The 14,510-nt window shown below is 56.9% G+C and overlaps 1 protein-coding gene across 1 annotated transcript; it reads left to right on the forward strand.

The window, feature by feature from the left end:
- Nucleotides 1-5,499: 5,499 nt before the first annotated feature.
- On the forward strand, nucleotides 5,500-11,633 carry GBX1 (gastrulation brain homeobox 1). The gene is made up of 2 exons (XM_030445671.1): nucleotides 5,500-5,959; nucleotides 11,015-11,633. The coding sequence occupies exons 1-2, from the start codon at nucleotides 5,500-5,502 to the stop codon at nucleotides 11,533-11,535; spliced, it is 981 nt and encodes a 326-aa protein (XP_030301531.1). The 3' UTR covers nucleotides 11,536-11,633.
- Nucleotides 11,634-14,510: the final 2,877 nt, after the last annotated feature.

Here is a 14,510-nt window from a genome sequence, read left to right on the forward strand (position 1 = left end):
CTTCTCTCACAAGCTTCATCCCCTGCACACAAGGACCTGCCTTCTGAGCCACATAGGCTTGGGCCAGACACAAGCACCAATCTGATAGCAGCCTGTGACTTCTTAAGTTGGGTCCTATGCCTGCCCAGCCTTACTTCAGTTCTTGGAAAATACTACAGAAATTACCTATGCAATTTGTAAGTGGCTGCATGCATGCAGAGTTGGTCAGACCAGCCCTACTTCCTTCTGTATCAGACTAAAGGGCTGGTGGGAGACGAAACAGCAGATGTTGTATCTTAAACATTTTAAATTCATGCTCTTTCACATAAGCTTCTCAGAATTAAATTAAGACAAGAATACAGAGTGAACTATTAGGTGAGAGTGTAACTATTCAGAGTCAGTTATCAGTAGGGAAAGTGAAGTGACACACAGAGAGTGTCACCTGGAGGTCTGGCCTGCATCTTCCACTCTTTTGAAGACTTACGTGAAGGAACAGACATGAGGTTTACTGAATCTGCAGAAGACACTGTGCTGGTTGTGGCTGTGGCCCCAGCTGCAGCTCAGGCAGACAGACAAATACTAAGTTCTCCCCAGAACCAGCAGACCCCAGCTGCAATAGCCTTGGTGAGGCCTGACCTGCCACAAATGGTACAAATTTAATATGCAGAATCAAAGGTGCCATGTAGGGCCCATGACTAGCCACATGTGGCACAGAACAGGCTCACTGGTCAGGGCACCCACAGATCAGGGTCTGGTGTCATCCTCTGGAGGTGTGGTGACCACAGAGAAGTGGGTGGGCTGCAGTGGGACATCAGGAATGGTAAGAGGATGAAGAAATGACCAACGAAAACTGCTCTGTGTAGGAAGTCTCCCTCCCCAAGGGAGATTTTCTGCCAGGAAAGCTTTTGCTTGTCAGGGAAAATGAGCAGCTTTTGGATCAGGAAGATCCAGCTTGGTGGATGCTTCCAGGTGCTCTGTTGAGCCACAGAGGGCATAGAGGTTGGTACACAGGAGAGGCCTCTGGCACTGCTGGCCTTGTGCAAGGCTCATCAAGAGATGGGTGTGAGGAGTTAGTCTGAGTGGTAGCTCTGCCCTTAGGTCCTGAGATGAACCACTCCAAGTTTTCCTTTCTTTACGTTACAGTCTTTCCCTGTTTTGGAAACGCTAGTTTGTGAGAGGTCCTTGGATGTGTCCTCTTTCTGTCAGCAGTGAAACCGTGCACCTGGGTATGCTCTTTCTGCTGTTAATGAGGATCCTGCACTCTTACTACTCCAACTACAGCTCTGCCAGGGCTACCTCTAAAATACATTCCCCAGGCACAAGAGGGTGCTACCTCAGCTGCTGCATGTTTTGCTGTAGGAAGCTGAAGACAGAATCACATGAAACAAGTTGACAGTGGAGTGACAGTCTGTGAGATGCAATTTGAGAGGCCAGTTGGAGCTACCCAGGTGCCCCTTGCATCCGGGCTGGGGCAGGACTCGTGTTACTGTTGCTCCCCTGATGCTCAGGCCAGGACTGTTCCATGTTGGACTTCCTGGTGGGTATAGTCAAGTCACAGAGTCCAGGCCTGGCACCAGACTACCTTCTGCTAACACCATCCCAACATCAGCCAGTCCATTCTCTAGACATCCCAGACTTTAACTGTTGTGGCTTTGGTTTGCCATGCCACGTGCCTGGATCAGACTGAAATTTTCCTGTTACAGCTATAGCAAAATTTACTTGGCCTCTGCTTAGCCTGCAGCCTGTGTACCAGGGGTACACTGCAGACTCCCTGCCTTGGAGGAGCAGTGTACAGTGCTGAAAAGAGACCAGGCCTGGATGTCTCTTCTTCTGCACAGGATCAACTTTTCCTAAAGTACCAGCTCCTGAGGGTCTCATTTTTCATGTACCAAGCAAGGGTATTTTAAGGGACTGATAGTTTTCCCCCAAGAATGTGTAATTGTTGCTTTCCATATACCTGGTGTACTGGATGGTGTGTCTTCAGGCACGTTAAGGGAACGCACCAGCTCCTTGTGAGTGACGGACGGAGCCCAGTAAATCAGACCCAAATGTGGGAGCAAGAAACACCCAAGGAGCAAAGTCAACAGCGGAGGTCTGAGCCTCAAGTGGAAGCCATGGAAACTGCATTTCCACTCAGTGAGTGACTGGAGAAGAGTAAACAGGGGATACAGAACCTGGGAAAGACCCTGGAAGTCTAAGGGGTAGTAAAGCTGTTGTGTGCATCATAGGTTTAACAAGGCCAAATGCTAGGTCTTGCACCTGGGTCATAACAACTCCATGGTAAACTACAGACTTGGGGAAATGTGGTTAGAGAACTGTAAGTTGGAAAGGGACTTAGGGGTATTGGTTGATAGTAAACTTAATATGAGTCAACAGTGTGCACAGGTGGCCAAAAAGGCCAGTGGCATCCTGGCCGGTATTAGGAATGCTATGGCCAGCAGGAATAGGAGGGTGATTGTCCGTCTGTACTCAGCTCTGGTGAGGCTGCATCGTGAGTACTGTGTTCAGTTCTGAGCACCTCACTGTAAGAGGGACATAGAAGTGCTGGAGCGTGTCCAGAGAAGGGCAGCAAAGCTCATTAAGGGCCTGAAGCACAAGTTCTATGAGGAGCGGCCAAGGGAGGTGGGGTTGTTTAGTCTAGAGAAGAGGAGGCTGAGAAGAGGCCTTATAGCTCTCTTCAACTACCTCAAGAGAAGTTGGAGCAAGGAGGGAAACAGCCTCTTCTCCTTAGTGAACTGTGACAGGACCAGAGGAAATGTATGTAAGCTGCACCAGGGGAAGTTTAGGCTAGATATTAGGAAACATTTTTTCACTGAGAGGGTAGTCAGGCATTGGAATGGCCCAGGACAGGGGTGGAGTCAGCATCCCTGGAGGCCTTTAAAAGGTGTTTGGATCTGGTCCTTAAGGACATGGTTTAGTAGTTAGATTATGGTGTTGGTCAAAGGTTGGATTGGATAACCTTGGAGGTCTCTTCCAACCTAAACATTCTGTGATTCTATGATAGATCTTCACCCTTTCATTTTGGCTCACCCTGCAAAGCTGGTGGATGTGGGAGTCTCAACAGAGTACAATAGTATACAGTATTTACTTTCCTTTTTTTGCAACCCTTTTTTTACCCCAGTTATTTAACCTTTTGTTCTCTGGATCTTTGCTTTAAAATTTGGTGACTGGATGTCTACATTACTTTACCTCAAAATCTCATGAGACAAAGCAAATCAGAGCCAATTTGAGTTGTCATGGCCCTGAGTACCTTCCCATCATTCTGGAGGTTTGGCTCTCCAGGGTCAGGGCCAACTTAGATCATGCCATTGTCTGTCCTTGAGGAACCTCAGGAAGAGCCTGCCCCTCTTTGGCTGAGGAACTGCTTTTAAAGCTCAGGCTCTCACCCTTAGCTTCTGCCTGATCTAGGCTGGAGGTACACCTGATGTCATACCTCCTGCTCCTGACAGTGATCCCAACCCACTGATTTGATTTTCTGGCTTGCTGCAGAGACATATTTCCTTGAGACTGCATGGGCATGCTGTAGAGAAAGGCATTAAAGACATGAAAAAAAAAGAGGAGGGTCTGTGCAGGCCCTTGGTACAGATGTCATAGTTGGAACTTGGGGGGATTTGAATTGTGCCTGTTCAGTGGAGGGAGGCTGAGTCCCACTCTCTCAGCCTGGAGGACACATCTGGCCTCATTTTCATGCTCCACACAGGATTCTAGTGTCCAGGTCCACGGCTGGGCTGTCATGTCCCCCACAAAACACCTGATTCGAAGTTGCAGCCAAGTGGTGCCCCGCACAGACCTCCCTGAGGACAGTAGGAGGGGGTGGGGGGGGAGCAATCCATGTATTCACATAGCTGCCAATGCCAGCAGAGAGCTGGGGAGCCTAAGCAGCTGGTCCAAGGGTGAGTGCAGGCAGGACAGCATGGGTGTCCTGAGAGGGGGGACTGCCCGTTGGCCAGAGCTGGAGGTCTGGAGTATAACCGTGCCACTGAAACTGCAGTCAGAGTGAGTTTAGACAGGACTTCAGCTCTGGCGTTTCATGTACTTTATGTGGCAATCCTCATGCTTCTCTGAAGCAGAGCTGTGGTTTGGTCGATGTTCAGGCGGGTGAGCACCTCCCTGTAGACAGGAGTGCAGTGAAAATGCCGACCTGGGGAAAAGCACCCCATTTCAGCAGGGGGGGAAGTGTGGTCCAGACCACGCCATGCAGCAGGGCCGGGCAGAGCAGTGCAGCCCCTGCCGCAGCTCAGGACCACCCGGCTTGGTCTGCCCGTCTCTGTCAGTGATGTGTACAGAGCCCATCGGCAGCCACGAGCACGGCTATGCCACACGACAGTACGCGGGTGGGAGGGGCAGAGCCCGAGGGCTTTGTGCAGCTGCAGCGCGGCGCGGGCACGTTAGGAAAGCCCCGGGGAGCGAAGCCTCGAAGAGCGAAGCCCTGCTATGGCCGACATCGGGCCGTCCCGGTCTGGGCAGGCTGCAACTACTCCCCCAGCGCCCCGGGCTGTGGCCCCGACGGAGCTGGCGTCGGGACCCCCCTGCGATGCGCGGCTCCGTGGGAACAGCAAGGGGCGGGGGGCGGGCCGAGGGAGCATCAATCCCCGCTGCTCCAGCCCCCACGTTCCCACCCTGGCCCGGGCGCGTCTCCGGGCGGCCCCGCGGCTTACCCCGGTCCCGCGGCACCGAGCCCGCCCGTCCCGCGGAGACCCCACCAGCCCCTTCCCGACGGCCCACCCGAGCCCATGGTGGAGGCGAACGGCCTTTCAGCATGCAGCGGTGGCCCCAGGGAGGCTGCTGGGCCCAGCCGGTGCCTAGTGAGGGTCGTTCCGTCGGGGCGCTGGAGCCTGCCCAAAGCTGGTGGCCCGGAGTTGCTCCCCGCCAGGAGCCTCGGTCCAGGCCACATCCAAGAGGTGACGAGGCCAGGGTGGAACTGGCCCGGCTCGCCCCGTCCGCTGTCTCGGGCCCGGGAGCGGCCCGAGGAAGGATGTGCCAAGTGGGGCGGCCCCGTCCCGTCCCCACAAAAGCACCCTTGTGCTAGCCTCGTAATTGCTAATCATCAATCACCATTAATAACAGCTGATGAGGCGGGAGGGGGAGGCGCCTTCCCAGGGGCCAGCCGCGCCGGGGGGGAGCGGGAAGCTTTGCCCCGCCGGAGCGGGTGCTGAAGGAGGAACTCGACCGTGATGTGCGGAAGATGGATGAGAGCAGAGGGCAACACCCCCGCCCGCCTCCCCTCCCTCCCTTCTCTCCCTCCCTCCGCGGCCCGGCCCGGCCCCCCCGCAGCGGGGCGGGCGGGCGGGCGGCTCCGAGAGAGGCTTCACTCCGCTGCGCCGAGACAGCGAGCGAGCGAGCGGGCGGGCGGGCGGTAGCTCTCGTCGGGCGCCGGTGCCCACGGGAGGCGGTGGGTGGGGCCCGGGGCTGGGGCTGAGGCCGCAGCGGGGCCCGGCGGCGGCGGAGGAGCGGCGAGTTGGCGGCGGCCCGAGCTCGCCGGAAAGTTGTTGCCGGCTGAGCCGGCGGCGCCCGCTCGTCATGCAGAGACCCAGTGGTCAGGGGACCGCCTTCTCCATCGACTCGCTCATCGGGACGCCACCGCCGCGCTCCGGGCACCTGCTCTACACCGGGTACCCTATGTTCATGCCGTACCGGCCACTGGTGCTGCCGCAGGCGCTGTCCCACGGGCCGCTCCAGTCGGGGCTGCCACCGCTGGCCCCCCTGGCCTCTTTCGCCGGCCGCCTCACCAACACCTTCTGCGCCAGCCTGGGCCAGGCCGTGCCCTCCATGGTGGCCCTCACGACGGCCCTGCCCAGCTTCTCCGAGCCCCCCGACGGCTTCTATCCGCCCCAGGAGCTGCCTCCGCCGCGCAGCAACCCCGACGCCGGCTGCCGACGGGGAGCCGAGGGCCTGGAGGCGGAGGAGCTGCCCCCGGGGAGGGACAAGGGGCCATCCGAGCCGCCGCTGCACTTCCCGGACCCCTTTCCCAGCCTGGCAGGTAAGATCGGCGCGGGGCAGCACGGCTCGGCAGGAAGCGGCTCCTATGCGGCCACCACCGGCCCGCAGCCTCCGCGGCGGGCAGAGCCCCGAGTCCGGCCCCTGCCCGGGCTCTCCCCGCCGACCCGGCTGCCGAACCGCGGGTGTCCGAACTCGACAGGACGGGAGCTGCGGAGCCGGCAGCGCTGGGGACAGGGGCACGGCGGGCAGGACGGCGGAGCCTCCACGGGCCGTGGCGCTGAGACTTGCTCACCCCGCGCTCCCGGAGGGTTCCGCTGGCCCGAGTCGAGAGGACTGGGCCGTTTCCGCAGCTCCCGCAACTTTCGCAGGTGGGAGACAAACTCCGCCGGCCGCGCTGGGGCCGCAGGGAGACCCCTCGGTCGGGAAGAGACCCTCTGGCGGGGGCCGCCCGGGGCGCGGGGCCGATCCCTGCTGGAGCTATCCGAGGTACTGGCACCCGGCCCGGGTCGATCCGGGCGGAGCGCAGCGGGGAACCATGGGCAGCTGGTCCCGTCCCGCTCTGATCCCGGTCGCCGTCGGTGCAGCCGCAGCTCGGGGCTGCGCCTTGTCCCCAGCACGATGCCGCGGGGCTGGGGAGTTCCTCGCTCGCCTGCAGCTCTCCCCGGGCCGGGCTCCGCCGCTCCCGGCGCTCCCCTGCCCGCGGTCCCCTCTTCACTCTGCCTTTCTCCCTTCCCGTTCTCTGTCCGCGACACCGGCACCGGCTTTGCCCGACGGTGCGAGCAGGCGGCGGCTCAGATCCCGGGACCCAGCTTCGTGCTGGCCGGGGGCGGCTCCCGCTGCCCTCGCCTTTGTGAGCCGCGGCCGCTCCCCGAGCGGGAAGGCTTCAGCCTCGGTGACTTGTTGCTCGCTGTTTCTCAGCCAGCTCCAGCTCTTCTTCTCTTCCATGCCCGCTCCTGCAGCACAGGGCTGGGGGCGTCCTTTCCGTGGCGGGACGGAGACGAACCAGCTACCAGATTCTCTGGCATGGGCTGTGATCTAATCTATCCCTTCTGGTCACCCATGAGATCCACCTGTGTCTCACAGGCTTCCTGACATGGATGCTTGCTGAAAGGTCTCTGCTGCTGCTTGCAGTGCTTGGTTGTTTGTTCTCCATCCTCCCTTTCGCCTCTCCTGGGTAAGCTCAGATCTTTTCCCTGCCCTGCCTTATTCTTCCCTCAGAAGACTGTTTTCCTTACTCAGGTACCCCTGGAACATCATCCCTCAGCAGAACAACTGGAGCATCTTGTGTCCATCCCCCCTCTCCCTGACACTACCTTTGTGGGTTACTGGGGTTTTGGTTCTTCTCTGGTGTTTCCAGGCCTCTGTGCTGAGTCAAAAGCCCTGGCAAGCTCAGTGTAGTGGTGAAAGTTTCCTCGGGGACAGAACTGCCCTGGACAAAACCAGCTGTCCCTGGGGTCACATCTTCCTTGTCTATGGGGGAATGAATGGCAATGTGCTTGATTTCCCTCTATGGCTCCTCTGTAGCTAAGCCCAATGTGTTCTTTTCTCCCAAGGGACTCAGATGAACTCAGTCACTGGCTATTTCTGATATCAAGAAATTGTGTTTCTAAGATGTGCCCTGTTGTAACTGGCTCGTATGGAGGAAATACACCCTGCTACAGATGTTTGTCCGCTGCTGCTGCGTCTTAGCACTGTGCTTGCCCTGGAGCCATGAAGGATGCTTGTCATTCTGCACAAGCAAGTGCCCATGTGGACCTGACTGTGGGCTGCTGTGCTCAGGTCCAAGAGGACTTGTCAGGCCAAATGTCTCCACCTAATGTATCTCTTGACTGTATCAGCTGAAGCCCTTGGAAAGTGGACAATAGGTTTTGTTTTACCAACCATGTCAGATGAAAGCCAGGATGGTTGCTGTGGGTGTTTTCCACAATTAAGGTAAAGAGAGATGATTAGTGTAAAAAGGGGGCATCAAAAACTATTTTGTGCTACCTTCCTATCTGAGGCCCTGGCCAAAAGCAATTGTCCAGGGAAGAGTAAGAGAGCACAATCTGTGCAACACCTTCCGAAATGGCACTTCCCTAGCATTCAGCCACCTGCACTTCAGGGGCTCCCTGAGCCAGGTGTTCTTCTGTGTATTTAGTAACCTTTGACCAATTCCTCTTCTGTGACCTTATCTAGAGTCCACAAGAATGGAGATAAACTTGTCATCGGCCACATCCTGGGGCAAGGTGTTCCACAGATCTCTTACCTCTAGAAGAACCATTTGAAGAAGAAATGTACCTTTTTGTCTGTTTTGCAGACATTGAGTGAATTATACCCAGAAATGACTATTTCTGTCCCTGGGCTCCATTAATATCTCCATTGTGCAGGTGTCTATAGGGACAAGACCAGTTGTGTGCTGGATCAGCTAAAGGAGTCAATGCTCTATTTTAGGACCTTTCTTTGCACCAAATGTGTTTAAAACGTGCTCCCAGCTGTTGTCTCACTTCTTGAGAGGGGAGAGGTAAGTAGGGAAACTGGTGTTAAGAAACAGCAAAGCTTGGAGTCTGGTTTGTTGCTACAGCTGCAACAGGGTATGGCCCCAGGATAGAGATACAAAACACTCCCCTCTCTACATCTCTCCTCAGAGTGCCTTTCTTCCTCAGCTGTAGAGTTCTCCATTGATCCAGGTGATGGGCTGAGAACCTCTCTTGGGCTGCAGTAACTGCACATTCAGTCAGGGACAGGGTGAGTTTTGTGTTGCGCCCTATTAACATAACAAAGACCTGCTGTGTGCTTATCAACACAGGTCTTTTCTGGCTGTCATGATTCTTGATCAGGATTCCTCTTGAGTAACTTTGTCACCTGTGACACCCAGCTCTCCTTATCATGCTTATCATGTCCATAAGATTAGTGAATAGCAGGGACTTTGTGAAGAGCAAAGAAATGGGTCAATTACAGCATTTATCTACTGCCACCTTGTTGATTTTTTCACTCACAATACTTTGCTTGGTGACAGCTTCACTTCTGCTCAAAGGCCTGTGGAAGTCTCAGTGTACCCTCCAACCAATTTTGTGGGTTACCCTGCCTCCATCTCTTCCTTAATGGGGACATACTAGGTGACAACAGACCACTATACCAGTTTTCTTTGTGAAAACCTCTGATTTGGGTTCTATGATCATATAGTTCTGCATTCCTTACTGCAAACCCAACCCTTTTATGATGTGAGACATGTTAGTCTCGTAGAGACCATTTAAAATTAAGGTTCACAAGAGTGTATCCCCAGATGGTACAGAGTGGCATACTGCAGTTGGTAGCTCAATCTTCCCCCAGTCTCTTGGGGCACAGTCTGGGCCTGCAAGAGCAAACTGTCCCACCAGCACTGTTTAAGAGTGTGGCTGCTGGGGAAGGGCAGAGTCAGAGCAAGACTCTCAGGTACCCTTGGTAAACACATTGCTATCCCCATAAGAGCTGTCTTACCTTGTCAGGCCTTGTGCTCCAACACGGAGAAGGTACACAAGGAAGAAAGCTCTCCTTTTTTTCAGCAAAGTGTTTGTGTGAGACTGCATTGGTAGCCAGAGTGCTCCAAGCCACCTGCTCATCCTCAGCCCCATAAGCAAAAATTCTCTGTCTCTACCTTCCATGCATATGGGAGATTTCTCACCCCAACCCTCAAGAAGAGGTTAGTGTCTGTTCTGCAGCAGGATACAGATGGTCTTGCTTTCCTGTGGTATCAAGCAGGAGCAGGTAGATGATTCTAGATCTCCACAGCCATCCACCCACTCTAAGGAATCTGCAGACTTGCTGCAAGACCAGCAAGGGATGTGGTATTTCCACAGCAGCCAGGCTCCCATGGATGGCCCCTGGGCTCAAGCAGTTTCTTGCAGTTGCTGCTTGTGTATTTGCAGCGCTTCACACTGGGTTGAAGGTGTCTGGATATCCAGCTGCTCAGGGTGTACCTGTCAGTACCTGGACACTGCTTAAGAAGCTTGGAGAGCTGGTGCTCCTCCTTCTGCATGTAGGATTATACTGAGAGTGGCAGTGCTTCTGAGCCAGCTGCTTCCAGCAGTGATTCCTGCTGTTGGGTCAGACTTGGGGAGTTTGCTGGTCTCCTCTAGTCTCCACAAGACAGAAAAGCTTCTTCATCTGCTTGTGCATGGCCATGAGTCCTGTCTCTTCATGGCCCATGGCCATGGCCATATCTTCTTGCTCAATCCCCTTTGAGGAAGGAGGGGCCTTTGTTTGGGTCCCTCTACCAAGAAGTCACTGGCTTCCAGGCCACTTTCCACTCTGCTTTGTCCTCCCTTGTTCCATGGCTCTTCAATCCCTCAGACAGCAGTCAGGGAGACAAGAAGCTTGCAGGAAGGAGATTCATTCCCCTATACCCTATCGGTATCTTTGCAGGGAGGTCTAACAGAGGTGTCTGTGGTGGTCCAAGTGCTGCCACCTGTCTGGGTGGCCTGGGATGAGGCTTGTTGAGTGGTGCTGGCAGCCTCCAGCCTGCCCCTCTGCACAGACTGGTTAGGGGGGGGGAGCTGAGCCTGGACCTGCCTAAGCACTTGGTGTTGTGCATCCTGGGGCTAGCGAGGGAGAACTGGCAGCAGGACACCTCGTATTCTGCAGAGGTTTGCTGGGCTGGAACCAGCTCAGGTTGCTGTTACCAGGATGGTCCTTCAGCTCTTCTTGGCTGGCTTCTTTCTGTGTGAACAGCATCAAAGATTCCGGTGCAGTGGGGGGGTTGAGCTGAAAAACGAGGTACAGACTTTCTTTCTGGAGCAGAGGTCCAGACAAGCCCTAGAAGGGTTAAAGTGATTCTGCTACAGCTGAGTTGTGGGATGGGGATGGTGGTAGCTGCTGTGGTGAGTCAAACCCCCACGTGCCTGTGGGTGCACTGGGTTTGTGGGTACTGCCCAACAGAGGGGCCAGGCTGGGGCAGCGCCGAGCACCTCCGCCGGGGCAGCAGACCACCACAGCGGAGCCAAGCACTCAGATGCTGCTCCTGGGGAGATCGCGGGGGGGGGGGGGGGGAGGGGGGGCGTGCTGGCGGTTCTGGGGTGGCGGGGGCCCTGGGCGGGTCGGGGGTCCGCCCCGGCAGGCACTGACGCTGTGTGCCCCGCAGACGGGAAGGCGTACAGCTCGGACGAGGAGAAGTTGGAGGTGAAGTCGGCGGCCACACCGTGCAGCGAGCGCGAGGAGGAGAGCTCGGCGGGCGACAGCGAGGAGGAGCCGTTCCTGGACGGAGCAGCCACAGCCGCGCTGGGTCCCAAGGCCAAAGGCAAGGGGGGTCCTGCGGCCGAGCAGCCCCCGCCGGGCTCCGGGGCTGGGAAGAGCCGCCGGCGCCGCACGGCCTTCACCAGCGAGCAGCTACTGGAGCTGGAGAAGGAATTTCACTGCAAGAAGTACCTGAGCCTGACGGAGCGCTCGCAGATTGCTCACGCCCTGAAGTTAAGCGAGGTGCAGGTGAAGATCTGGTTCCAGAACCGGCGCGCCAAGTGGAAACGCATCAAGGCCGGCAACGTGAGCAACCGCTCGGGAGAGCCCGTCCGCAACCCCAAGATCGTGGTGCCCATCCCGGTGCACGTCAACCGCTTCGCCGTCCGCAGCCAGCACCAGCAGATCGAGCAAGGCGCCCGGCCCTGAGCGCCGTCGGGGATCTCGGACCCTGGGGTGGCGGGGAGGGGGCCCGGGCACCCCGCTTGCATTCCTCTGTACATGTCCCTTATTTATTCTGTGTAAACTCTGTACATACGGCAGCGTGTCCGTCTGTCCGTGCCGCAGGGAGCGCGGGCTGCCCGGCCCCCAAGGGTCTCGGCTGCAGCCGCACCGGGCCGGGGCCGCGCTGCCCGCCGGCGCCCGCCCATGGATCGCTGTGATTTCAATAAATTATTTTCTATGGAGCCAGGCGATCATCTTCCAAGGTGCTGCTCGACCGGCAGCGTCCCTCGGCCCGAGCTGCCGGGCAGGGCAGCGCCAGGGACAAGAGTAGGGACGGGGACAGGAAGAGGGACGGGGGAAGGGAGAGGGACGGGGGCAGCGGCACCGATCCGAGGGGCGACCGGGGAGGGTGGGAGGCTCCGGGGCTCGCCTGTCCGTCGGCCGATGCCGGTGCCAATACCGGGGGCTGCGGACCCAGCGGCTGTGGAAGGACCAGCGGTGGCTTTACGGGCTCCATCGAACTCGGTCTGTTGCTGAGACACGGGAGGGAGAAGAGAAGGGAAGGGGCTGGGGGGAGGGAGGGGCTGCTCTGCCCCCAGACTCCCGACACGGCTATGTCCCCTGCCCCGCCCTGATATCCCTGGAGGGACCCTCCCTGCTATCCTGTCCGCATGACGGTAGGTTGCTACCGTCCCTGAAGGCAAATCCTCGCTCATCCCACGAGGCATGGCCTTTGCTGGCCGTGAGATGAGGAGAAGCCCGTGCCCCCCAGCCCCCTTGTCACCGATTTGCTGTCCCCGGTGCTGCCCCACACCTGTGCCAGCTCTGGGCATGCTCAACCCCACATAACCAGCGACACTATCAGTGTTCTCCAGCTCTTCAGGGCTGCACCGCCTGCTGGACTAAACCTGCCTGGGAGCTTTTCCTCTCCCCTCAGCCCCGGGGACCACATCCCAGCCCATGGGGAATGGAAAGAGAAATCCTCCTGCAGCTCAGGCACTTGATTCCCACTGAATCCTGGGGCAGTGCTGGATGCCAGGGCTACCCATCCCATGGCTGGGTTGAGGGGATGGTAAAGGGCTTGCCCACCCTTGGAAATTGTCAGCCTGTCTCACCAGAACCAGGTGCTATTTCTCCCACCATGGTGCTGAGGCTTCGCAGATGAGAACATGGACAGGGTGGACCAGGCACTGCTGGCACCCACACTGTGTGCATGGCTTGGTCTCTCTACAGGGATGCAGGAGAGGATTTTCAGGCTTCCTGAGCAGAGGCTCTCACATCTAGGCCACACTGGAAGAGTCTGCTCTCGAGAGGTAGGGAATATGTTGCTTCTGAAGCCAGGGGGTAACCCAGATGGCTGAGCCCAACCCCAGAACCTGATGAAGATCCAGTTTTGCACAGGGTACAGCTGCATGCAGGGTCCTGAGTCAACAGTGCAGAGGACCATGTGATTCCACCACTAATTAGGTGTCCGGCCATGAAAGCCTGCGTGGCTGGTTTGAGGAGTATCAGCAAGCCCAGCCCATGGGGCAAGGGAGCTGGTGTATACGTGCTGTAGTAGTAACACCCACTGCAAACCCACCAAAGATTCCTCAGCAGGGAGAAGATTCTCTTCAAGGGGATGGGTCAGGGTGCTGCTGGGATGCCAACTGCTTCTAGGTTTGATGTGGAGTTTGGGTCCCACAGGATGCAGTTACCCACTGGCACTCTTCCCTGGGAGACACAGGGATGTCATCGAGGCAACATCCCTGGCAGCCAGAGCTGACCTCACCCTCCTGGAGGCCCTCCTTGATGGCACAGCAAGGCCTGGCCCATCTATCTCCATGGTGCCTGTGGTGGAGTGCTGCCTCCCCAGGGCCCTCCCCTCTTTAGCAGGTGAATTATTTTACTTAGGAGGGTGGGACCAGTGCTCAGCAGGCACAAATGAGTTCTCCTGCAGAGTCCCCTACCCTTATGGAGCTGGTTGGCTCCCTGCCCTGGAGCTGCTGGATCCAGCTGGGCTGCATGGGGACAGCCACAACTCAGGGCAGAGCAGCTGTGAGGACAGAGCCACGCTCTTGGATGTCCCAGGTGGGTGCTTCTTCTACAAGATGTTTGTTGCAGGTCCTGAGATGGTTCATGGTGTGGATTCTGAGCACCTCCTGGGGCAGCAGAGCACAGCCAGCTGCCTGCAGCCATGGAAGGAGGAGCTCCTGCCCCTATCCCCTGCACCACCGACCTGGAAAAGAGAAGGCATCCTCAGGAGCCTGAGGTGGTGATGCTCACAGCATCCCCAGCATGAGTTTGGCCTGCTCAGGCAGCAACATCTGCTGGCATTCACTCTGGATCATGGGAGATAAATGTCCTTCTGTGCTCAGGGGAGCTGACAGGTCCTCCAGCATACAACAGCAGATCTGCCTTGCACCTGAGAACACAGCTCACATACTCCAAGCTTCTTCCTACTTGGGTCTGGGTTGGTCTGAGGCAGAGAATGGCACTTTACCTGAGCTGCTTGGCTGCAAAAAGGTATCAGAAGCCATGTGCAGCCATTACAGTAGCTCCTGAACATGAACTGGTGCAGCACATCTGGACTGAGGGTAGAGGAAAGGGGGCAGGACAAAGCAATTGTGCTGCAGTCAACAGTGCTCTGTCACTATAAATGTGTCCACATGAGGGGCCTGTGCCACTGCAACCCAGCACGGTACCGCAGGATGGGCTTAAGCACAGCAACGAAGAATGTCCTCAGCTCCAGGGCTGGGGCAGTGACAGTGAAAGGAGTTAAACTTTACTCTAGGGTCCAAGAACCCCCTTATTTTCACTTGATATTTCTTGCTGGCACTAGATATGTTCTGCCCCAGTGACAGCACTGGTTTATTGTGTTCTGAACCCATCCTTTTAACCTTTCCCCATGCCATCTCCAGCCATGACTGTGTGCGCAGCAGCCCTGCTCTGACTCCTCACAGACTGGGCTGGAGACCTGC

The sequence above is a fragment of the Calypte anna genome, chromosome 2 (assembly GCF_003957555.1).
Source record: "Calypte anna isolate BGI_N300 chromosome 2, bCalAnn1_v1.p, whole genome shotgun sequence".
Lineage (NCBI taxonomy): Eukaryota > Metazoa > Chordata > Aves > Apodiformes > Trochilidae > Calypte > Calypte anna.